The sequence below is a fragment of the Barbatula barbatula genome (assembly GCF_947034865.1).
Source record: "Barbatula barbatula genome assembly, chromosome: 6".
Lineage (NCBI taxonomy): Eukaryota > Metazoa > Chordata > Actinopteri > Cypriniformes > Nemacheilidae > Barbatula > Barbatula barbatula.
The window spans coordinates 7412050-7439003 of NC_136765.1; the positions used below are offsets into that span (position 1 = coordinate 7412050).

General features: G+C 39.0%; 1 protein-coding gene across 1 annotated transcript in view; it reads right to left on the bottom strand.

Moving 5' to 3' along the window:
* alk (ALK receptor tyrosine kinase) overlaps positions 1-26954 on the bottom strand; it is a gene marked incomplete at its 5' end in the record, with an annotated part of 278465 nt that overhangs the window by 43063 nt on the left and 208448 nt on the right. The window contains 2 exons of the mRNA XM_079458537.1: positions 4937-5062; positions 18814-18941. Coding sequence (XP_079314663.1) covers positions 4937-5062; positions 18814-18941 — 254 coding nt within the window. The remainder of the gene's footprint in view (positions 1-4936; positions 5063-18813; positions 18942-26954) is intronic.

Here is a 26954-nt window from a genome sequence, read left to right on the forward strand (position 1 = left end):
AGTTGCTAATCGATGGCAATATCTGTGGTGGCATATTGAGCGAGAACTGTGACATTCAGCTTTGTTCTAACAATAAACAACAATAAATGCTTAGAATCTTGTTAAAATCTAAACATTGGTGTGGGTGTCCTTTGTTTTTGTCTTGAATGCTGCAGGCAGACCAAAGAAATTTGATTTCCGCTTTTGTGGTGTATTGATTTGAGAGGTGTGAGGTAGGATCACCTAATCATCCGCCGAGGGAAGATGTGCAGCACTAAACTCACCACCATTAACTGCCAGTAAACACATCGACCGGCGTGACCACACTCATGAGGATTAGCATGAGAAGCGATGACAACATAAGAGAAGCAGCACTCTGCACCAGTGATTCTAAAACTGCAGCACACCCTCAGGTCTTAAGCAGCACATCTTTAAATATGTATAATGTAATAACAATATATATAAGTTTTTTATCATCTATATAGAAAATATATATTTTGTGCTTTCAAATAGGTTAATCATCAATATCCGATTACAAAATAAATATTTGTGTTTGTTTAATGGTTGTGTGTGTGCCATGTATTTTTATATGAAAATTATTATGTATTTATTTAAGAAATTAGTAATATACTGTATATTTATATTTAAACATAAGTGACATTCAAATATTCAATGTATTTAAATGTAAATATTTGTTACAAATATTAAACATAAACAGTGGGATATGTGTGTGCGCGTGCGTGTGTGGCCAACACTGTTGTTTCCTCGTGCTTATGTAAATCTTTTGCATTCAAAAGACCACTGAAAAAGAGGCCAATCCCAACATAACACAGACTACAGTCAGGATGTACGCCCCCACGTTGCATCTACATACCCACGTTCAAGGCCAGCTGGACGTGGACAGAACTTATTCGAAGTTCTTCAGCTATTGTGAATAAGGTTGGGTGAAGTCTACCAAATTGGCATCGACGATGTCTACAGTTAACCATCGGGATAGACCATGACATTGTTGTCTTCTTGGCGTCTAGGCACGAGCTGCGCAGAGACACGTCTTCTTTATACAGAGCGAGCTGCGCAGTTATCAAGTAAGGTGTGTGTCATCTGTACAGTGCGAGAACTCATCTTCTTTATACAATGCATGCTGCACAAGCTGAGTGTCTTTATTAATGTACCTGAGTTATAAAGTCAGATGCGTATGAACTTTACGATCAAACAAAGGTACAGGGCAAAATGTATCCATGCTGTTTATATTGCTTGTAATTGGGATGAAGTAAACATCTGTGAAGCATTTTAACATAAAGAGTTTGTGTTGAAATAAAAAACCCAAACTGCAGTGGGTCCACAATTCCCACAAACACTGACTGAAAAATATGAACACGACACAAGGGTTAAAAGGGGTTTAAAAACTCTGTGAGTGTAAACATAATATTATCCTCTGTTAGTGTGGATGCTAATATAGTTATCGTTATCAGTGTGAACAGACTTTGAGTTGTCAAATGGATGTAAATGCGGTAAACAATTTCGTCTATATAGTAGTTGGTACTTCAAATAATTGAAATTTACATTTAACACAATATACCGAATGTGAGTCATTGGTTGTTTTGCGTAAAGAAAAGCAACATGCATTGCATACAATAAAGAATAGTTTTTTACAAATCAATCTACGGATAAGGATAGATTAGTCACTATTTTTGACTACCTGTGTTTATAAGACACTTTAGAGCTTTAAATGTGTAGACACCCAACAAAAGTGCTTTCAGGTTCATGTTTTCAACTTTGAAAAAGTCAGATACTACTGTGGTATTTAACTTTAGGTCAGGCCCAGCTGCAGTAGGAAATGACTTAGGGGGCACGTGAAAATATTAAGGGGGCTTAACTTTAAACCAAAAATAAGATTTGATTAAAGACTTTTTCAAAGCAGCGCTCCCTAAAATATTATACACTGCACGACTAATCAAACAGACCAAACTAATGCAAATTAAACTGAAAATGTGAATTTTTTTAAGAATAAATTTAACAGACATCTTACAATTTTAGAAGAGCTGCAGTCTTCTTGATTTGGCATTGAATCTCCTCATCAATTTGTCCTTCCATTCTTTTTGTCAAAATTTTGTGGTCAGGTCATATTCAAATGCCAGTTGAATGGGTTGTGCTTACCTCTGGTCCGACATGCTATGTCTGTGCTGAGTGAACACATTAGTGAGGGTGGAAAATAGTTGGATGCCCCAAATGTTATTCCGTGCATTTAAACCCATGGCATTGCAGTCAGAGTCCCAGAAAATTGTTGCAGTATATCAAGAGGGGCCCATTTATCCCTGTTCGAACGAGCGATTTTGGTCTGCATAAACTGATGAGCGACAGTAATTTCAGCATCCACTAGTTCTGTTTTGGTCCAAAAGTGGTTTAACTCTTGTACTGTCCAAAGCACTGTCACTGCTTCCAGGGTCGAGTGCGCATAGTGACTGTATCCAAAGTACTGAAGAAAAGTCTTTGGCATTCAGTCTTATCTCCTTTGTCGCGCTGTCCAATGGAACTTTCGACTACAAAGTGCTCGAGACCTTTACTCAGGTATTTTTGTAGTTGGAAAAAAGCACTTCTTGCCCATCATTGCATTGTGCCCACAGTGCTTCAAACTGTCATACCTGAGATTGTGAACACACTCGCGCACACACACTATGTACAAGTTTTAGGCAAGTGTAGACATCAGTTGATTCGGCCTGAAGTATCTTGTTTGCAGGATCAAGGAGAAGGATGATCTTATGTACCATTAAAGCAATGAACTTGAAATCCGCTTCGGATATCGACCTTACCAGGCCTCCAGCTTTATGTGCTGTACGCTCTGCTTGCAGACCAAAGTCAAACAAAAAATCCACAATGTTGTCAAAGCACCTGTTGCCAGGTGACCAGTCCACCTTTGATCGAGAAGTCTTTTCAATATTTCGCCATTGTACTGAGCCTCCACTGTTGGTTTCTTCACAAATGTAGACAGGTTGTCACATACTTTGAAAGCTTCTTTACTTTCGTTCAGGTAGCGAATGTAGATGGAAATGTTTTCACAGCCTATGGCATCTTGGGCCCCAACCACCTTCAGTGTGTACCACAGATTCCTACCTCGTTCACAATATCTTTAGTTACAAGGTAACTTGTGATTCCCATTTCCATCCACAGAGCCATGCATTTTAAGTCTTCTTTTGCAGTCGCGTGCCTAGAAAATCCTTTTGAGGAACCACACGCAGTGTAGCTCAAACTATTATCGCTGATATCATAACTGATAAAAGTGCGAATAAATGTGGGATAAAACCACACCCATATAAACAAATTGGAATATTTCAGTTTGTGTGTTGTTCGTGTGCCTGAACACAAATGCCTAATATGGAAACATTTATCTCACTCACAAATCGACCAGATTATTTTTTTATTACATACATATTTAAATATTCTATATTACCATTAATCTTATTTATAATAGTTTTGCCTTTTGAGAGTCACATGCCCTTTCTGTCCAATCATCTTGTAGTGTGATTATTCATCTATACTTCATTGGAAAATGGAGATGCGTAGGCAGATCGCATATAGAATAAATGGACAAAGATGAAATCTAAAGAAATTTTCCTTAGCCTGTAACACAAACACAATGCAATTAATTTTTTTTAAATCCTCGTTTTAAATGTTGCCATGCAGAAAATAAACTAAGTGGGATTCCCCAATTCCTGCAATTCCCCCTTTTGACCCCTCGTGGCACCGGGCCTGGTGTAGGTACTCCTCTTGTGGGGTCCTACTGATCTCAAACTGAGTCCTTCAGCAGCATAATTTCTCCCTTAATAAATTAAACTTGATCAGAATGTGTGTGTTCCACACAATCCTTAAGTTTGCTCTCAATGTGAGAAAAATTACGCAAAACACTGATAGCACTTGGTGAGAACCTATAGGTCAGAGAACCTATGCTCTGTTCGATTTGTCACTGCTCTTTACACAGGAAGAAGTGGTTGCTTTCTTTGTCTTTTTCCATTTCAAATCGCATCCGGCAGTATATGTACTGTGTTTGAGAGATGTGCTGTGTAGTGATATCACGGTTGCCCGCATCAATCAAAATAGTCAACGAGAAGAAATGGCAGAAAATAAAGGATCTGGATTTTGTGAGCTGCTAATCTTGAAGGTCAAATAGTAGTAAGAGTAGTAAATACATGAAGCGGCAGGAAGTGAAGTCAAGAGGTAAGGCTGTCAAACTTCAGATTATGGAAATTACAAAGAGGAAAATGCTTTAAATGTGTGTGGGATATATGTAATCCGAATGTTAATTCTACCGCTATACAGCCTTTAAATGTATAATGTGAGAAAATTACAGTGGAAGTGTGAGGGAAATCAACTGTATCAACTCTCAAATACAAATACAGTAAAACCAACGTTACGAAAAGTATTACATTCTATTATTTATGCTTTTATAAATGACCTTGTATGTGATATGAATGATATCGTATATATTGTATACTCATAAGATTTTTTGTAGGAGAAAAAGGGATAATTTGTTAGCTTTTAGCTATGTGGAAAATTCATATTTTATTTAAAAAGTGACATTGATTGATTTAGCAATTCAATGCTATGATCCAAGCATGACATTACAAACAGTAGTCCCTTTTCAAACTACGAAAAAATATACTGCAGTATTTTTAAAGATGCATGGTAAAACCACAACACATTTGGTATCTATAAAAGGACAGGCATTAACTTCACCCCTAATAAATAATTCTAGATAAATAAATATGGACATTTGCTTAATTTACCTGTCACTGGTCATTTTATCGCAGACACTTTATTCAGAAAGAGATGGCTACTAAGGCAGAACAGTTCCCACAACGTCCAATAAACACGACTTCTGTTATATATTAAACACCCAATGGTTTCATTAAAGTCACCCTCTCGCTCCCCCGTCCTCCAAATGGACCACACTAATACTCACGGCAATGTTCTCCCTCATCGTCCCCTTGTGGACAGTCATGGTTGAAGTCACACAGCTGGCTCACATTGATCTCTCTGCCCTCTCTGCAGTGATAGCGGCCCCGGAGAGTGACGTTTCGAGAGGTTTCTGGGAGTAAGAAGACAAGAGGGTATCAGAGACGCTAATTACAGAGACAGTTCCCCTAAAGCAGCCTAGGTTTCAATACCTCAATGGCACAATAGTGATAAAACTTTTTATCCCAGTAATTCTACGATTCCAGGGTCACCTCTACTTGCGATGTACTGTTTGCTCAAGCAGCTCAAATCATTAACCATTAGCCTACTGCCACCTCACTTTCATCATACATCTTCTTTAACAGCAGGACATTAGCTGTCTCTATAACAGAAAGAGGATTGCTTTATGTCTTTCCAATAGAGTTTCTGCCAAGAAAGTAAATCAGAGGGATACATTAAAAGCTTTTTTTTGCACAGACAAACACAAACACATCAAGTAAATTCGGCACTTTGTGAAAGTAAATGAGCCGAAAGAGGACATAAAAGAAGCAAAGTCTCACTTGTTTTTATATCTTCAGCAAAAAGAAATGATACTGACAAAGGCTATCAACAAATAAAAACAAAGCAAAAGCCCTTTTCCGTCCAATAAAGATTTTTATAGGCACTTAAAAATGTGGCAACAAAACAAAAACACAGGCATGGGCTACATTTTAACATGAATGTATGCCACTTTCTGTTTTGTGATATGAAACATTTTTCTACATCACTGTACGTGTTGTGTTTTGTAGATCTTTTTTGCAAAGGCTCCATATTAAAGGCTTTTTCAGCGTTAGCACATTTTAGAATATGTGGGATGGAACAATGGCCCTTGATAAGTAGCGTGTGGTGACTGGATTTATGCGAGTTGAGTGTCTTATAGCATCACAGCGAACACGATCTAGCCGCATTTTGCATATCTATGCAAATGGCAGACAGTCGGCTGGTGGAGCCGTACAAAGGGCCGCGCTCACCAGGGGTTCAATGATAAAGACTGATTGTACAGCGAGAAATCACTGATGGGATTCACTTTTACTTCCTTCTTTAAAAAATAAAACAAGGAAGATGTGATTTTTATCATTGGCTGCTACAGAGGCATAATGTGCCCTTGATCTGGAATACATTTTTGGTAAGATACACGGCGAGAGCTGCTTCTCCGAGATTAAAATGTTCCAACGAAGAGTGACGTGTCCAAATATTTATTACTGCAGAGACCCAGATACATTTATCAGTGATCAACCACCATTCTAAAAAAATCCCCTTCAGTGTCCATGATGGATCCTGGATCATAGCTTATACACCAAGTGTCTACATAGGGTTAACAAAGGATATGAAATCACCCTTTAGTAGAGAAGACATTGGCAAGTACAGTCTATTTTCTCTCTTTCACTCATGCTTGGTGACACATTAGCGAGAGATTATTTTTTCCTCTCAAACCTGTCTGAACTCGCTTTCGTTTGTCTCTTAGTGACACGTCTTTAAATTTGCGAGCAGAGTCACATTTGCATGCGTTGAGCGAGACCTATCGGCTCATGTAATTGAATAGTAATTAATAGCTCTGTTTTACAGCTCAGCATGGCACTCTTGCTAATGACAAAAAAACCTAATGTGTCTTTTTAATCAAACTCTTCGTAAATGTGGAGAGAAAATAAAAAGAAAAAAAAGTCGAAAAGGTATTAATACACCAATGTCCTCTCATGCAGAGGCTTTGTGATAAAAGAACAAAGACGTGATGGATATGTCGTACTATGGATATGTCGTACTATGGATATGTCGTACTAGATTCAGTGTGTAGATACTAAAATGATTTAATTATTGTTCAGCAGGCATTTGACAGCCACCCGTAACAGTGAGTCATAGCACTGCCAGGAAACCATCATATCAATGCCCTGAAAGCTAAGCTAAGATAAAAGATTCGAAATCTGTCAATGCACATGAGGAAAGGGCTTAAAGGCCATCATGGTTGCGCATGGACTCAAACGCAAACTAAATATTGCTTAACAGCTTAATTGTGGGTCACCAATGAACAGCATGTAAAGACTGTGAAATATTATTTCCTCTGCATAAGAATCTTGCAAAGTAAGTACCACACTTCATGCATAACAAATGGAACTCTAGAAGGGTTTCATACATATCATGTTAATATTTTTAGATGCACATGCATGCCCAGATTCTTTTGTTGTATCCCTTTTTCATCTTCCACAACTAGGCCACTCAGCATCATGACATATTTCACATATTACTCCACATAAAACAAACCATGTCAAACATTGGGACCAGCTATTTTACAAACTTTAAACAGCCTATATAGGATGCTATTTAAACTATATTATTAATTAAAAGTTTTTTCAAGCCACTTTGACCTTGATTAAACACTACAGCTATGACCCTGATGTTAAAGTGAACGGGGGAAAATAAACACAATGGATGAAAAGGATTTTTGTGTGTAGGTTTAAAGGATGATAAGCCTTCGCCATAGCAGAAGATCATCGTTTGCATTGTGCCCTGTAGACAGATCCAGCTATAAGACTGTACAAAATGTGTTCTATGAAAAGGAGATGACAGTAAAGCATCTGAGTCATAGAGAACACACTGTGCTTCTCTCAAAAGTATTAAGGGTAAAATTAAAAAAAGAGGCTTTCTGCGTCCTGCTTCTGAGAATCTGGCTAATGGGATGAGACAAAAGAAACAAATGGTGATTCTCTGCAAGTTCATTGCACATTGTAGATGTTCTTGTTCTAGCAAGGGACTCTGATAAATAAAGCATGGAAAAAAGTAATTATTATATTCAAAATAAGCGAGATAATGGTAAACCTGCACAGGCCTAGATCAAAGACATTGACCATTTTTTATATCCTGATGCCTTCTGATTTTTTTTCATACCAGCATTTTCCTATCTTTTCCATCACTTATCAGTTATTTCCTGCACTTCTTCCTTCCTCTGACCTTTAAATTATTCGTATCTTTTTATAACGTTCAATTACATGTTTTGACCCTAACTTCAACTGTAGCCATTACAAATATACAGTGCTCTCAATATAAAGTAACCAAATTATATGATGTTCTGCTAATGTTTTCAATGTCTACTTTCTTCCTCTGATGCAGACACAACCTCATACCTAAATACTCCCTCATTTTTCATTGCACCACAGAAACTACTGAGCCGCATTAAACTATTGTTGTTTTATGGTAATTGTGAAATTACAGTCAAAACTGAACAAGACGTGACACGAAATACTAAAATAAAATAAAAAATCTAAGATAATTTAAGTTGTGTTTTCTTTGCTGAAAATCTTCTCTAGTTTGTTTTGAATCTCCTGCACCTTTGTAATGTAACTGATTTATCTACTGTACAAGTGTTGGTACGAAAAAGAAAGGTCATGGTAGAAAAGACATAGGGTCATTAAGGAAAAAGAATCATTAACTTCAATCCAATATGTCATAAATGAGACAATTCTAAGTAAAATCTGTTTACCTTCTAAATTTTATATCATTTAATTATGAGGTGCTTAGATGAGAATGTGAACTTGTGCAGTCCAAGCCAATGTGTCTGATCTATGAGGAGAGTCATGGAGTTTATGCACTCGGATTACACACCACCTTCCCTCAGGACGAGAGTCGAAATGGGGGGCATCTAGTTAGGAATTCAATGAACTGTTTGGAGCCATGCTTGATTGGCCGACAGAGGTTCGTGGCATCATTTGTCTCTGTCAGATTATTCCACACAGTGCCTAAGCAGCAAACGCATGCAAAGGAAAACTGTTTCATTTTGTTTTACTACTTTTTGGAGACGTTTTGAGGCTGCTGCATTAGAGAAGCAGACAAATCAGAGGAGACAAGTCGGTGAGGAAGACAAAGTGAGCTGATAAACCAAAGCTCTTATTGGTAAAAGGTGGTATGTGTTCGTGCAAAATAAATATATAAGAGCCAAAGCACACCTTAGTTCTTCAACCTTTTTCACTGCGGCCAGAAACTGCAAATGCGTGTTCAACACATTGCAAGTATGCAGCCACGTTGTACATGCAGACATTGAACATGCTCAACATACAATCTTGAGTTGCAGTTATAAACCTTACTCGAGGAGGTTTAAAGAGTCATCTTTCCTTTTACAAGATGTGTTATTTATGTAACTATAGAAAAACATTAAAGGGGTGATGAGATTTTGACATTTAAGAGGTCTTGATTTCATTAATACATCCTGCAAGATTCATAGCTTAAAATGTCTTCCTTATCAGTAACAAATGCATTTGTGTAATCAATTTCTGGATAAACATGAATGTAAAATGGTTGAAATGTGATGTCACATGGTGGTTTCATTTTTATACGAGCTGTGTACTATATCAACACCCACTTTTGCATTATCACATTGTTGGCTCCGCCCACTGGCGGTCAGTCTGAGGAGCGAGTGGATCTGAAGGAGAAGCCTGCCTGTTTTATTTTCTGAAATTGATACTTCTGTTTACCGACAGTGAATGTGCTGTGTTACAAATCATATCTGCTGTTCAAAACACACATATTTGTGATGAACAGAGCTGCCACCCACAGTGTATCAAAGGGTTTTTATTATGAAAGCCTATGTTTTGTTACTGATAAATTACTGTTTTGAAATCCTACAGTGAATTTGAAGAAAACCCTTTTAACAATTTTACAACTGTCTGCACATTATTTTAAACGCTACCCTCTTTTGAACTGTAACCATTTAAAAAAACTGCTACTAAATGGTCCATTCATGTGGAAGAATGACAGACAAGTCAAAGACAATATGAAAACCCCGAAGCTATACATTCACAGGGTATAGAATGCCTGACATGGCTGTCTCATGTTCTAGATGAAGTCGAGACAGGCCAGTGTGTAGGCCAGCAGCTTTATATCAAAGGCTGCCCAAGAGAGATTAGAGGGCAGTCTGTCTGCTTCGTGACATCTCAGAGGCCTAGACCTTCTTTGATTCCAAGGTAGCCAGGTGCCTTGGTGTATTCTGTGTGTTTGGTAAAGCTGGATAGTCACATTAAGGCTAAATCTGCTTCATTTTGAAGATGATTGAAAAGGAGAAATGGACTAGGCTATATGGTGAATTCAGTGGCAACAAGAGAATTGGACTCATGGTATGCTACCGCAGTAAAGCATAAGAAAACAAAGGTTTTGCATTTTAGGTCTGATGACAAAATCTACATAACCCACAAGCCACCAATATTTATTTACCAGCTGAAAAAACAGCCGTAGCTTTGACCTGCATGGATTTACATGCTAGTTCTAGCCTAGAAAATGGCTATGCTGTTTTTCCACATGCAAAACGTAATGGTCAACCATATGGTCTTTCTGGCAAAGCCGGTTGACCAAGGAACTCTTGCTGGGAAAGTTGTACAAGAAGGGGACATCAGTTAACACATCAGTTATCAGTATGTTATAAAGATAAAGACACACTAGCTGTTCTAAAAAAGTTGTGTGAAATGATGAAATGACCTTTGACGTTTGACCATCGCTACCAATCAAAATGAGGGTTTGTTTGTACATAATATATGAACTTTATACATATCTGTTGTCCTTCTGAAACCTCGTAACTCCATATTTCACGATTTTTATTTTTAGCCATAAATAGTTTAATAATGAAATCTCAACTTTACATACGCCTTGCAGAATATCGTAAATGTTGCAAATTTAAGAAAAATAAAAGGACGTTTATGAATTAAGAATTGTATTTAATGTTCTGCCCCAGACAAGTTATTTTACATTACAGATGATACCAAGTCATATTTACGTGGCTGAAACTGGCAGGCAAAAAACGAGGCACTTCTGTGAGAAACAATAAGCAAAAAGCAGTCTGGCCGCAGGCAGAAATGCCACAGTAGACACAGCCCCTTAAAATTCACACGGAATAATAACTTAAAATGAAGTCATAGTTTTAATCCACTCTTAAAATCTGCCTTCGCATTTATTTATTTAAGTGTATTAAGTGATTTACAGCACATTCAGTTTAATTAGTAGATTTACTTTTAACTACAAGTTAAATAAATCGTTAAATCGTATCAAAAGAATTACAGCTTTTGTGATTTCTATCACAGGAAATGAATCTAAGTGCAACCTACACACGCCTACACAAGTGTAGGTCCTTTTAAAGAAGCTTAAATATACAGTAGCTCAGTGATGATCGTAGCTGCCGCTGAAGGTAGACTTTTTTAATATATCTGTGGAAGACCTGGGGCAAGAGAGGGTAATAAATGCAGGCTTTTACAAATAATTTGTAGTCTTTGAAAGAAGAACACGAATTTCACAAGTTTAGAATTAAGTGCCTACAGGGCAGGAACATAGGAGACGATGAAGTGTGATGTAGAAAGGGGTAGAAAATAAAGAGCTGAAGCACAGGCACACAAAAAGGTAGATGTCTTTATTTACGGCTAAATGAAGTTGCACTTTCTATTAGCTTTATTTCAAAAATCATCTTCATTACGGTGGTATGAATATTAACAAATGGAATGTAATAGTATGAGGAAATGAAACAACCCATAAGAAAGAAGTGTGATCTCCTTAACGGTTTCTCTTAAACTGCAATAAGATGAGCAAACAGACTTTTGCCAATGAAACAGTTTCCTACACTTTCAGTGTAAAAATCTCTACAGTGTTTTTGACTGTGCTCGGATTTACCAAGACACCAACGTCTTCAAACAAAATTCAGATTTCACACCGAACATATTTCAGATAAATGCTTCCAACAGTGCTAACTTTTATGCCATCAACAATGCTATCCACATAAACAGCTTTATTGTTACAGTATTCCCTACGTCAGCAAATACTTGCAGCATGAATACTTGAAGTACTATACATGAGAAAGATTGTGTCCTTTAGTGAAAAGGGAAAGTGACCTATTTGTCAGTTATGGTGCAGCAGTTAGGAACGCACACGTACACCCGGAGCAGTGCCTGGGGAGCAAGTAGGGTAAGGTGTCTTGCTTAAGGATCGAAGGATCGAACTGGCAACTTTCAAGTCAAGTCAAGTCAAGTCAAGTCAAGTCAAGTCAAGTCAAGTCAAGTCAAGTCAAGTCAAGTCAAGTCAAGTCAAGTCAAGTCAAGTCAAGTCAAGTCAAGTCAAGTCAAGTCAAGTCAAGTCAAGTCAAGTCAAGTCAAGTCAAGTCAAGTCAAGTCAAGTCAAGTCAAGTCAAGTCAAGTCAAGTCAAGTCAAGTCAAGTCAAGTCAAGTCAAGTCAAGTCAAGTCAAGTCAAGTCAAGTCAAGTCAAGTCAAGTCAAGTCAAGTCAAGTCAAGTCAAGTCAAGTCAAGTCTGAGTGTTTTGTTAGTCTAGGTGTTTTTGTAGTTGTAGTTCTTGTCAAGTGTTAGTCTTCAGTTTATTGTGTTCCCTGTTTACCCCCTCGTGGGTTTTTGTTTTGTTCCTGTTTATTATTTATTAAAATCCTGTTTAAACCCCGTTTCGCTGCCTGCACTTGGGTTCTCTTTCCGCGTTCCTGACAGAACGAACGAGCCAGAACTGAACCCAGTAGGCAGCAGCAGCATGGACACTAACCGTTCCAGCTTGGCCCGCCAACTCTGCAGTCTTCGCCAAGGAAGTGAGACTGTGGACGAGTATGTGGAGAGATTCCTGGACATAGCTGAACAGGGCGTCTTCGGGGAGAGGGAGCTGGCGGTGCTGTTCAACACCGGTCTCAGAGAGCCACTCTCTCGCTCGGAGATGAAGGCGATGAGGCCGTTGAACTTCGACGCTGTGTGGCTAACTGCCGCAGCGCGTTCGGAGTCCGCGACCTCATCAAACTCTGTTTACTCATCTCCGTTGGTAGCGATACCAGAGAGTGGTCCTCTGCAGATCGGTGTTGTGGGCATCGCCACGAACCACTCTCCAGCCTCTGCAGCCTCTCCACAACCGCCCAGTCTCACTGGCAAGCGGGGGAGATGGGAGTCTTGGGGGTCCTCGTCCGAGGCCTCCAATCCCGAGCCGCCCGTCCCATTCACATCGTTCCTGCAGCCGACCACCAGGCGGGTGGCTAGGCTGAAGAAGAGGCAATGGAGGGCGGCTCAGAGTCCGGTGGTCCCGTCAAGTCCGGTGGTCCCGGTGGTCCCATCAAGTCCGGTGGTCCCGTCAAGTCCGGTGGTCCCGGTGGTCCCGTCAAGTCCGGTGGTCCCGGTGGTCCCGTCAAGTCCGGTGGTCCCGTCAAGTCCGGTGGTCCCGGTGGTCCCGTCAAGTCCTGCCCTGCCGGCCTTCCAGCCGGCGTCAAGTCCTGCCCTGCCGGCCTTCCAGCCGGCGTCAAGTCCTGCCCTGCCGGCCTTCCAGCCGGCGTCAAGTCCTGCCCTGCCGGCCTTCCAGCCGACGTCAAGTCCTGCCCTGCCGGCCTTCCTGCCGGCGTCAAGTCCTGCCCTGCCGGCCTTCCTGCCGGCGTCAAGTCCTGCCCTGCCGGCCTTCCAGCCGGCGTCAAGTCCTGCCCAGCCGGCGTCAAGTCCTGCCCTGCCGGCCTTCCAGCCGGCGTCAAGTCCTGCCCTGCCGGCGACTTTGCGCTCTCGAGCGCCGCCCCCCAGGATGTCCCCTAAGTCATTGGACTTCTTGTCTTTGGACTTTGGACTTCCTCCCATGGACTCTTTTGTTCCCCCCATGAACTCAGTTGTTCCCCCTCCCCCCCTCCCTTGTTTGTTATTTTTATTATGTCACCCCAACCCCTTTGTAATTTATGCTTGTCTGCCGTTAATCTTGTTTTCCATGTTTTGCCTTGTCTTGTCGTTGTCCCAGTCTGCCCTGTCTTGTCAGTCTACCCCTTGATGAACACCTGGAGGTGTTCATTTAAGGGGGGGCTTATGTCATGATTCCGCTATCATGTCATGTTTATTCTTGGTCTTGCAGCGGAGTCATGGCATAGCCTTAGGTTTTGTGTGAGAAAGACATGGCTTTGTTTTGATTCTGACATGCCATGTGCTTTCTCGTGTCTCGTCAGTGTTTCCCGCCTTTTGTCTCGTTAGCCTTCCCATTAGTGTTTCATTACCTTCACCTGCCCCTTAGTAATTATCCTGTGTTTGTTCCCCTATTTAATGCCCTCTTGTCTATTGTCTTGTGCTCGTTCGTTGTACATGTTTCATGCTTTTTGCCATGTCTTGGAGTCTTTGTCATTGTTATTGATAGTCAAGTCAAGTCAAGTCAAGTCAAGTCAGTGTGAGTGTTTTGTTAGTCTAGGTGTTTTTGTAGTTGTAGTTCTTGTCAAGTGTTATTTTTCAGTTTATTGTGTTCCCTGTTTACCCCCTCGTGGGTTTTTGTTTTGTTCCTGTTTATTATTTATTAAAATCCTGTTTAAACCCCGTTTCGCTGCCTGCACTTGGGTTCTCTTTCCGCGTTCCTGACAGAGACTCTCAATAGCAACAATCACCATATTAAACTGGCCACTTTCATTAACAATTGATGACTTCTGGTCATTTTATCACCGCCAATTTTTATTAATTTTAAAATACAAATAAAGAGGCTGGTAGTTTATTTATATACCGACATTTGTTTTATTTCTTGAGGCCTGTCATTAGTGCCCAAAGCAAAGCTCAGTCCAAGAACATCTGCCCCTGTTGATTTAAGCAGTGGGCTAGTCCAGCAGGCAAACCATTAATTATGGTGACATTTTAATAGCTGGCAAATTAAGGGATGATATCACAAATACTTTGCAAGCTTCGTTGTGTACAAATTTGTACTGATTTGTGTACACATGGGGCCTGACAACAGGGGCAAGGTTAAATGTAAGATGCCCTATAAAGACAAAATATATACAAGATGTGGTCTACAAATCATAATTTGTGAATTACTGAATTTGCAAGTTTGTGAGGACGGTGATATTCACAAAGGCAATTCTGTCCATGACTTTACTAAAAAACTGGACAGTTAATCATTTTATGGAGGAACAAACAACCCCTTTCTGTCTATGTGAGTGTTTTTTGCAGAATAAGCAGCCAAATGAAATGGGACAATGCAGCGTTTGTCTGCACTATACCATTTTAAAGCTTGGCATCAAATGCCATAGAAAAGCCCCTTTGAAGCACGCACTCCCCACCACAGAAGACCCCTGAGTGTCATCCCCACAGGACTTCTCCTGAGATGCGTGTTCACTCTGCTCACAGCACAGCTCATTTCACTGACTCAGTCTCGTGGGTCTGAATGATTGATGGTTGGGGGAAAGGCTCCACGGTCCATCCGGGCTGTAAAGCAGCAGGTATACCAGTGTCAGACCCTGACAACTGCACAGCTTAATAGGGAAGGATATAGCCTGGGGAAGATGAGGTTGCTGGTTCAAACCCCTATAGAGGCCAGTTGCTGTAATAAATGAATAAAAGCTCATTGCCTTGAATGGCTGTTGCCAAAATAAGAATGCATTCAGAGAAAGGGAGGGATTTGTGCATGTGGTATCTTGATATTTTGTTGTTATGTAAAATGTTATCTTCATGGATGTGTTGCGACTTTATAAACATTTCAATCCTTAAGATTTGAACAACTTAATCATTAAAAATGTATTTTTTTAAAGAATGGAACAAACATAACCTTGAGGTTAATACTTTATTTATCTGAATAAAAAAAAGAAATAAACAAATCGTACGATGGGAAAAAGGCTACAACCCAGTATATAAATAAATAAACGCAAAGGAAGTCAAAGCAACGCTATTCATTAAAATGGCATTGCTGTTTTGCTCTGAGACATGGTTGTTTGTCTGGTTCACTCATACAAAGAAATGATGGCCACAACCTGTCCTCTTCGTAACCGTTCAGCTAGATTTGTTCAAGGATGGTTCACCCCTTGGCGCAAGCGAGTCAATTAGCGAAACCACTTCAAAAGTGACCGTAAAAAGAATCGAACGGGGAGGTACACTTTCTCCGAAAGTCATTTGACTCACAGTGAGAGATGATGGGAAATTGAACACTTTGCACTTGCACGACGACACTGCAGTGGTCCTTCACCACGCACTTCCACAAGAAAAAGAGAGGATAACTCAAAGGATATAAATGGACCTCATCAAACCTCTGCAGAACTCGACTCAGCCTGCCAGCCACATTTTTATGATGGCGCTGTAATCAAAATGAGGTTTGCCGGAGGGAGCAAAAAGCAGATGACACACACAGAAAAAATAGGGAGCGAGTTAACATTTTATGATTGGATGATCTACACCTCTGCATTGTCTTGGTGAGGGCAGCAAGAGGGTGACTGTGTTATTGAACATATGGTTACAGAAGTGAGTGCTCTACCAGGAGTGTAAATTAAACAGAACCAGAAAATCTCACCGCTGTTTTTTATCAGTGCTTGCAAAATCAAGCAACACTTCCACTATTACTCATTTGAACAAACTCCTATCTGGACGTATCACAGTTCAGTATATCTCACACCTTTGTGGTAAGAACATGAATCATTCCTTAAATCACACTGCAGAAATTGGACGACTTCACCTGGTGGATAAAATGGTGAATACAACATTTTATCCATTGATATTGAGCAAGTTTCTAGGGGTCAAAATGTCGTACTGTATTGTAAAATCTGCAATTAGTTTTTGCATAAAGGGTCAAATTCATATAATTTCACCCTACATTTTGGCATGGAATTGTGACATTGGAGGAAAAAACATTTGTCAAACCATTTCTAGCTGGCGTAAATCAACCAACAATATTAAATAATAAGACTAACAATTGTAACTAATCACAAAATCATCTTTGTTAAAGGAGTAGACATCAACACCCAGAACACATAGTGGCATATTTTGCCCCATGCACATTTTCGTCAAAAACAAAAGTCATTGTTTTGCCTCATGACCGCTCTTGATAATTTAGCCAAGATGATGCAACAAAAACAACCAACTGGCTACTTTTAGAACTTCTTAGATTACAGCAATTACTTCATCTCATTAAAAGAGAATTTCAAGCCTTATCAAGCACATCTATCCCCCCCCACACACACACACTCAGGCCTCAGCTTTGCAAATCAGCTCGTCAAACAAACACCTTTTCTGGTGGCAGCCTGGCAGGTAATTCGAGATCTAGTGGCAGGTGCTTCAGGAAGACAAGCCACGCTGTAAAGCGTGTCAATCTGCTAATATCTATTATGGCAAGCAAGAACGGATTAGAGAAGGAGAGAACAGGGCATTTAGCAGCAAGAACAGACGAACACATCGTGCCTTAGAACAGGAACAGCCTGTCGAACGTAGTGACCCCCAGAGGGATTTGTTTGGGCAGACACAAGAAACTAGGCTACTGAGCTACACCACCCTGAAACAATTAGAGATCTGTCTGCTTCTGAATTTGCATGACAAGCAGCGTTCTGTTCCCTGTGGTCAGACATGGGCAATTTCCCCGCCAGTTATTGAATCAGGAAGCACGGAGCAGAAAAAAAAGAGAAAATAAAAAAAAGAGTGAGAAGAAAAATTTGAGTTGCTGCTGCAGTTGTTCTATAAGGCATGAAGGCTGTGCAGAAAATGTGGTTTAAATGAGGAAGTGAGACCGTTGCTCTACAAGCATGGGTGTAAAGTCAGGGGAATACTGAAAGCATTGTTTCAAGGCATCAGACTGTTGTATAATGTGTTTTTTCTACCTTTGCAATTGACCTTATCTGATAAATAAGTAACACTTTACAATCTGGTTCGTTGAGTTAACATTAGTTGCATGCTTTTTTGTATTATTCGATATATATTATTCTGATCTCCATGTTATATAAAAATTCTATTGTTAATTTTTAACAATAATAAACCTGAAATGGGATTGTGTAATAATATATGTAGAAATTAAACTAGATTAATAAACGTCGTGAAACATTGTTTATTATTGAGCAATGTTATTTAAATAAATAAAGAACTAATGTCAAATAACTTAAATTGTATAATGTGACTTGGCAGTTAGTCAACATTCTGTATTGTATATTGTACCAATATATATTATTAGCTCCTATTGTACAATTGCTCTTTTATGCTCACTGAACTCTATGTAAGTCGCTTTGGATAAAAGCGTCTGCTAAATGACTAAATGTAAGTACAAATGTATATCTAAACGATCAAAGCTGCAGCGTTGATCTCTCCAAAATGGACATATAGTCACGTTATTGTAGTAATGTATGTCTTGGTTATTCACATGACCCTCTTGTCAATTGCAGCATTCTGTGGACAAAACGTTTTGAATATTGACCACTGAACTGTATACTTGCCTGACGTCCCTGGCAATATCACACTGTGCTTTTAGTCTTTCCCAATAATCCAACAAGTTACATTTCAAACAATTTTGCATGTCCATTTACTTATTTTTTTAAAAGCACCTATGTAATAAACGCCATAGTGAACCGTCAGTTGGCAATTATTGCAACATAAGATAAATAAAAAAATAAGAACAAACACCAAAGCAGACCATGTCAATATGTGATATTAAAGGTCCAGTCAGTAATATCTCACCCCCCCCCCCCTTTCGAAACACTATGACGGCTGACAGAACATGGGGAATAACAAGCAAAGGGACCCGCGCTGTATGTAGATAGAAATAGCTTATTCTAAGGTAATAAAACATAACCCTTTTCCGAAAATCACACACTGGACCTTTAACAGAACATTGAAGCTTTAAAGGTACTTCTCTACTTTGGATTAAAGAACAATGTTTAAGTCAAAGAAATACAGCAGAAATGTAAAATCTCAGGAAAAGCAGCTAGCCATTTCAGCTTGAAAATCAACACACGCAACAATACTAACAGTAAATCCCGAGTATAGAAAAAAGTTAAACTTGTTTGTATTGAAGAACAAAAAGGTCATGCTGAAAAATCTTCACCCTCACAGGCAATTTACTGGACAATTTCTAGTAATACATGATCATTTAAGTAAGGACCACAAAGAGGTTTTAAAAAAGGTTTCAAGAGATAAAAACCTTACCTATGGTGCAATTGGTGTTGAAACGGGAGTCATAGGTCGCTGTCTCCATGTTGCCGGGCTGGTTGTAGCTGGAAGAAATCCTGAAGGGTTTGGTACGAGCGCCCAAGCTCAGGTGCACCACCGCCCAGCTGAAAAGAAGAGAAAGAACCAGCAAGATCAGCACCAGGACCAGACAGCAGGGTTGGTGCAGTGTCTGCAGTGGGCTGTATGAGGTCAGGGTAGCCCCTGGGAGACCCTCCTCAGTTCGGGTTAGTTCGGCAGTCTCTGGAGAGCTCACAGAGGGAGTCGGCTGCACTTCTGACACCAAGCCAGCGCCCTCTGCCATTTTGGGGTCATCGTTTGCTGACACATCACACATTTTTCCAGATACCAACTGCGTTTGTGGAACCTCGAGTTAGCGAAAGTCAAAAGTCAAAGCCTAGTCCCTCGTAGAACGTATTTGTCAATAAGTGTTTATAGATGTTGTTTTCCGATGGATGGTGTCTGTGCAAGAAGGCAGAGATGTGCGGTTGCTCTGCGGGTTTGTGTGCATTTAAACAAATCACTTCTCATGAGGAAGTCAATGATCTAACTAATTTTATTAAGCAAATTGCTTAGATTTCAATTTGCTAGAGGCTAGTGACCAATGGCTTTTTCCCCCTCCCTTTTCTCTCCGCCCTATTCCGTGTTTTTCTTCTCCCTGGACCAGTAACCTGCCTGTTGTGTTGTTTCTAATCTCACTGCAGGATTTGCATTGACGTCTGATTTGCTCAAACAACAGGAGTTGAGAACCATGACTAAGTGGGCGGTGATTCTCTAAAAAAACATGTAGACAGCTAGCAATCACAGGGAAATGAAGACAGGCAGCTCTCTTTCACGGATAATGCACTTGGATGCACTTGAATAAAGAATATTGTTCTACATTTCCCTAAAGTTTTCAATGAGCTAGTGTTGGTAGTGTTTTACGACCAATTTCAGTTGATTAAGTGCTTCTTAATCCAAATCTGTAGAGTATACATGTTATATATGTTTGTGCATGCAAATCCTAGAAAGACAGCACAACAACGATGTGTTCGGTGATGTTTATTGTCGTATTTGACTGAGTGAATGGAGAGTTGAACTTGCCATCAAAGCCTCTGGTTTTCATCATTGCTAATGTTGTTTTGTAGATGCAGAATAATACATATTAATGCGTACAAATGTGTAATATATTATCATTAGGGTTGCATTTGGAAAATCACTTCAATGCTCTTAGCAGTCAACCTCAAATTACTTTTGCAAGATGGAAAAACACCCTCTCACAATCAGAGTTGACTTACTCTAATATCAACTTTGTTCTGGTAGATTCTTGCTTCCATATAATTAACATGCAATTTTAAAATGCTTGGAATAATGATTCGCATACCACACATTCTATTTGCATGATTTTCAATTCAGTGCATTTCCACTGAGCCAATAAAAAAACATGTTAGGATTAAAATAAGCCCTCTTTAGCATACCTATTCCTATGAAGTTACATCTCACACCCAAACAATACTTTTGTATTATACACCGTTTAGTTAACATAGACTAACATATAAACAAAATGAATGTATTTACTTTATGGTTAATGTCATTTGATAATTTTACCTATCTCTAACATTTTTGGTTCATACTGTATATTTTTGGTTTTGGTTTTGGTTCATACTGTATATTTAGAAAACTGCGTATTTTCCTCTGCATCAGCCTATTTTTACAACTAAATCAGTCAAAAGTCAACTTTAAAAGTAACGAAACAAAATCTGAAACCGCATGCAGAGATGCGGATATCAATCTTACACAGAAGATAGTGTGCCATCTAGGAGTGTGATTTGGGATGCATCAATTGTAGTAGTATTTCATAATATTCTTCTTGCTCAGCAAATTCAGCATTTTGTTTTGTATTCAACACAAACAAAACATACTATTTAATGTAGATCTCAGCTTGAGGCTCACAAACATTTATGAGAGAGATAGAGAAAGAGAGAGAGAGGGATGCTGTGTACAGAAAAGTGAACATAATTGTTTACAGTGGCCTGCAAGGTTTGTATCTGTTAATAGCGCAGTGTGTGATTTAAGGGTCACAATTATAATTCAATCTGCTCAGATATTCTCACTGCTCATATTTGCCTTCACATGTTAATCAGGAAGTGTCTTGGGTTTATCACCATCTGCTGAATTAGCAAACACTCCAATTATTGTATTCATTTCCTCTGCTAATGAATTCTGAAGATTATTATGGAAAACAGAGGGAGATAAAGAGGTAAAATAAATTTTTGATTTGATCACCTCTCACCAACGCTGTGATAAGTATCTGGGCATTTCTGTAGCACCTCAATTAAACATTTTGATCCAATTAATCAAGACTTAACTAAAAGAAAAAAATCTCTCATGAAGATTTAATAATATGACTAATAAGTATAATGCCTCGATCATTATTATTAGCATTAAAACTCATTAAACATGAATCATTCTACCTGATGGTTTCCAGACCAGCGCTGACCTTTGAGTGTCTTTTAAATAGATACACATGAATTATGGTATATTGTCAATTCATCATGCATGTTAACAGTTAATCAGTTTCTCTAATTAGATTTTCTTGTTTTTAGTCCGTGATTTCTTTTGATTAAATCTCAATATTTTTTGTGGTCACCAAGGCTGTTGCTTTGTGGTTGCTACACAGTCCATCAGCATTCAGAAAGATGCACCTGCCATTCCGCAATGTTTATTTTCCTGAAGAACACATTAAAGACACATAGAGCGCTTTTCCACCATCTCGCCGATCTTTTGTCGTTGCTTAATCGTTCCGTTTTGTTTTGATTATATGCATACGTAAATTATATTTTATATCCAAACCTTTCTGTAGTTTGGATAACTGGATATGATTGGTCGTTTACTCAGGTTGGTTGTATAAATGTTGACGCACGTCAAGCAAGCTCTAAACATGGGAAAAGGCGATGCAGTCAGCGTCATGTGAATGGCCGCTAACAGATAAAACATTAAACCGTTAGCTACTAACATCGCGCTCTTTCACAGTATTAACTGAACTCGAGCTCGACTTCTGTCAATAGGCTTGTTAGAGATGTACCCTTGCCTCTCCTGAAAATAATATGATAGTAGGCGCCCCTGAGCAAGGCGGACGTAACTCGGACACATTTCTAACCGGCATGCATTTTGCGCTGATCACCGGTGATCGATTCTGCGCAAAATTTGGCCATCTCGAACAGCCCTAATAGCGACTCTCGCCTTCTTTAATTTGATTGGACAGTAATCCTTGCCTTTCTTCATTTGATTGGCCAACTCAATCAGATTGATACTTAAGAGCGCTGTTAAATGTAGATCAGATCTGAGATCAGTTATCTTAACGTTTTCTACAACAATGGCAACACTTAATACAGTTTATCCTATTGGGCATTTTTTCACAACAAAACTACGGAGGTCTGGACCTCGGGGACCACAAATGGTGGGTACGGCCATGGATGCTTCGCTGTTTTGGGATGCTTTACTATTTTTATTATTCATCTTGCCTGTGAATGTGTGTACAATGGTTTCTCTTGGTCTGGTGGTAAAGAAGCATTGTTTTCTTGTTCTGCTACATTTAAATTGCAACATATAACATCCCATTAAGTCACGCCTAAATACTGACACACAAGGCTTGAAAAAGGAAACATGTTCAATGTCTAGGATGAATGACAACTGGATCCCAAAGCAGCAGATCGTCCCCATTACAAAAGGTAGATGAGATCAATAAGGGAGGAGGCAGACCAGTGGCTCTAGTGTTTAGAGAATCGCAACACCCATTTTAGTGCCATCGATTTTGACTGTCAAATCGCATAGTGCATGTCAAACTGGCAGAGATAGTGTGCACAAACTGTCGATTAGATGCACCACTTTGACGAAGAGGGCCAAATAAATGCTACTTCCCCAAATGGAATGGAACATATTTGAATACTGTCAGAGGAGGGTTTTTTTCTGGTCACAGCAAATAGGACAGTTACTCTGAGTTTCTCAGGATGTGTTGCAGTTTTGTATGGATCAAATGTGCTTCACCTTAACATTGTAATATCTTTACTGCAGAAAGATGCTCTGAAATGAAATTATGAAAATGTTTCAGGCCACAACTCCATTAGAAGTTCTCAAAACATCATATTTCTTTGCTTTTCAGATGTCACATCATAACTGTATATGCGTGTGGGTGCACTACTGTCATGTGATGACAGGGTTCACCAAGGCTAATTGGTTTGCAAAATCACTTGCAAATGAACAGTTAGCGCAAGAATCATATTTTCAGATATGCATTTAAATCCAGGCTCTGTTTTACAGAATAATATACCCAGTGACAACATTTCCGAATACATAGCTCAACAGTCATAATTCCCTGAGGCTAAAAATAACAACCATGCGTTTACACCTTTGGCATATGTCTCCTGATCTGACGCAAATTATGGCTAGAGACAAAAATACCTTTTTGGCATTCAGGTTTCTTGTAGCACATTACTTGGGACGTGGGAACACATGGAAACTGGCACTGACATTGCAAATATATGTGTCTACAAAACTCAATTAATTGAATTGGTTATTGTAGTTATTTGTCATAAAGTACTAAGTCGCCTAATTTAAATAAGATGGTATCAGAATTGACCCTATATTTTCTTAATAAAAGTGTCTGATCTCATTGTTCACATTTCATCAGTGCTTGAAAAATTTTTAGTTTTCATAATCTTTCATCAAATACTTCATCAAAATGTAATATCTCTCTCCTTCTCTGAAATGGCTTTTCTGCTGACATAACCAAGGTTGCATGAGTGGGGAAAATAATACAAGCTAATTCGATTTTTGTTTTCGGAGAAAAACCTGAGTTGTGCTTGCCCTTGCAAGTTGCTGCCGTGACGATAGTGTAGGTATAGTTGATCGGTGGTACTGACCTGAAGTCAAAAGCGCATACGATCCACATTCCTGGTATATTCAGTATTTTTTTAGAATAAAAAATAGATAGCAGACCTGAGATGCCATTTATGTCTATAGCATAAACAGAGCAGGAAAGAATAAGTCACTAAATATTAATACGAAGGTTAAGGAATTTGTTCAAGCCTGTTTTATGCAGTGGGAGTAATGATGCTTGTCTACTGCAATATAAATGTCATTACACTAAAATTATATTACATTCAGTCAAATCGTGATAGATGAAATCAAGTTATATTATGAATATTCTTGTCAGTCTAAAATTTTAAATCCGGAAAGACATGCATTGTGAACCAATGTTGTCTTTAACATGTCAATCAGCACATAAAAAATGTAATTCTTGAACAGTTAAATGCAGGAGCTACTTATTATGGTTTAAACAAAACGCAAAGAGGCAAGCTGGATTACTGATCTGGGTCTTAACCACTGTGTTGCCCAACAAACCCATAGCCTGACGTAAGATGATGATCCAACATCAGCAAATGAATATCAACCTGAGTTATCTCAGTTCTGCTCCTCCATGCCCACATTACCCATGCAGGTTCAGCCAAGATGCTCTCAGGGCATGTTAAAGCGGTTGGCTAGGTGTGTAAATATCGTAAGGTTGAAAAGAGCCGGACACAGTGGGTCTGTGAAGGGAGGTGGAATGAAACCAAGTTGACATCATTAAACTGTCACTGGACATGGATGAGCTACTGCTTCTCACTTTCCTGCACCATCCATCCGGATGGATGGAGCAGGGTTAAAGCATGGCACGAATGCCAGTTGTGAAGGAATGAGAAGCAGAACAAATCAGGCTTTTGGCAGCCAGCTGCCAAATGTAATGTGGCAGTTCTATGCTGCTCGTGTGTTTGTGAGTGTGTGTGTGAGAGGTCAAATCCACTCGACTGCATTACTCTGCCAGCGCTAATCACATTATACCTGTAATTGGTTTTGCAATGTGCGCGGCACACAAGATAGTAGCAAAAAGAAGCTCCGGCTGTTTATTTGCTCAGATAGACTTCTGTGCAGCTGTGCAGACATGTTCATACTCATTTCTGTAATCTCTGCAATCTCTCACATAATTTGACATTTTGGGTCTTTTTTACAAACTCTTTCTAGACGTAATAGATTTAACTACCAGCATGTCATTCAAGTTAATTTAGGGTAAAGACAGCTTGTTTAAAACAGACGGTAATTTCCCGATTTTCTTCCAGACTATTCAGCTTTCTGGAAAATGTATCTATTTTTCTATAATCTCACATTTATTAAAGTACAGAACCATCTGTTGAGGTAAATGATACCCCCGTGGATTGTCTATAATCACATAAATTCGGACTCTACAAAGCTAATATCCAGTAATGTTTAATCCAAAAATGTATTATGATAAAAATAGAATATAAATAATCTCATATCTGTCCTAATAAAAATGTCTCCTTTGTATTATTTTTCCTGAAACAAAAATGTCACAACTTTCAGGGTTATTAGTTCAAAGAGAGTGTAACCGTTCTTGTGCTACATTCACATAATATAATACTGAATAACAACAGTGGTAAAAAAACAGTGTTGTTATTTTACCTCACAAGACAATGTCCATGTGTAATTCCTGTAATGAAAGAACTGCCGCTGTGCCCAGGCCCGGATGACCCACCCCTCACTGTCAAAGGTCCAGAATGGAAGTCAGTTTATAGTACATTTTTGTAATGAAAATTGGTCCTTATAAATAACTGCCAATAATTAGGATTATGGGCGTCGGAAGCACAAAAAATATGATTGCATAAACAACTTGCAGTGTGGAAGCCGCAAGTGATATTAGTTTTGATGCTACCAACCAGATTCGAATACACCTTTCGACTACACTAACTACAAACTTCTACTATCATACGGGCATTTATTTTTGAACAATGTACTGGAACATTTTTGTTTTTATTTTGGGCATGTTCTCGCAGCCTGAATTAGTGAATTACGTACAGAATTCAATTACCCAGCATCCTCAGACTTAAAAAGAAAGAAGAAAAAAATCTGAATATCAGACTGTAGCAATAAACGGAAAGCTTGGGCATTTTTGTGAAGCCGTTTTAATGCTACAATACTCAAGGTGACATCAATCACACTCTCATTATGTTGTTTTATTTCAATTTTTTGCACCTCAAATTCTATTTCTGCAGTCTGCGTCCTCATGTCCATCCAATTTTTCTTTGTGTTTACACAAACAGGCAAGAATTATATAAGCCTAAGAGTCAATGACTTCTAACAACACTTCATTTTATCTCTTCTTATACAGTATATTCCAATGATATTCTGAGTATTCCTCTTTCTCTTGGTTTCTGAACTGTGATATTCTAATTGGTGGCTCCGCTTTAAAGAAACATTGACTATTTTATGTCTCATGACAGTGTCGGTGAAAAAGTAACATTGTACAGATCATATTATAGCAACATTTTTACTTCCCGACACTCTGTCGTACATCTTGTGCTCTAGACATTGCTTATCAAAGAACTGTACTTGTAGCTTGTAGCTCCATCAGCATCGTCAGGATGTCATTTTTGCGACTAATTGATCAATCATTCATTAATTCAGTAAATGAATTAATAATAAATACCTTAGAATAAATTATTATATCGAATTTGTGTAGAATGCTGCACTGTGACTACTTCACTAATACTCAGTCTTAACATTTAAATACTGCATGTTTTGGGTTTTATCAGCACACGTCATACGCCACAGCACACTTGACATCATGAAAATAATTTGGTTTCTGGTTTACAAATGTCACTGACCACAAGAATTTGATCAAAGCGTTAAATGAATTCTTACATTGCAAAACCAGCATTATGGAACTTGATTCCTTGATCAAAGCGTTATGCAGTAATGGTGTCTCTGTCTGAGCCTGTCCACCTGCAAAAACAGCCACAGAGTGCAAGCAGCTTATTAATACCATAGTTACATTTAAAAGTTTAACACCTTTCTAAAAAATGTTGTGTTGGGCGTGTTGTTTCCTTGTATTTGTTGCTACAGTTAGGCAAGTTACTTAATACATAATACTTGTATATAGTCCTCTCAACCTTTATTCCCCATACTAAAATCACATTTTTGTTTATATTTATGCACTTTGGATAAGTGACTTGGAGTACATTCAAGGGATACATTTTTAAGAGATACTAGTTTTCATGCTGCTAGGGCAACTGAGTTTCAGGAATCCC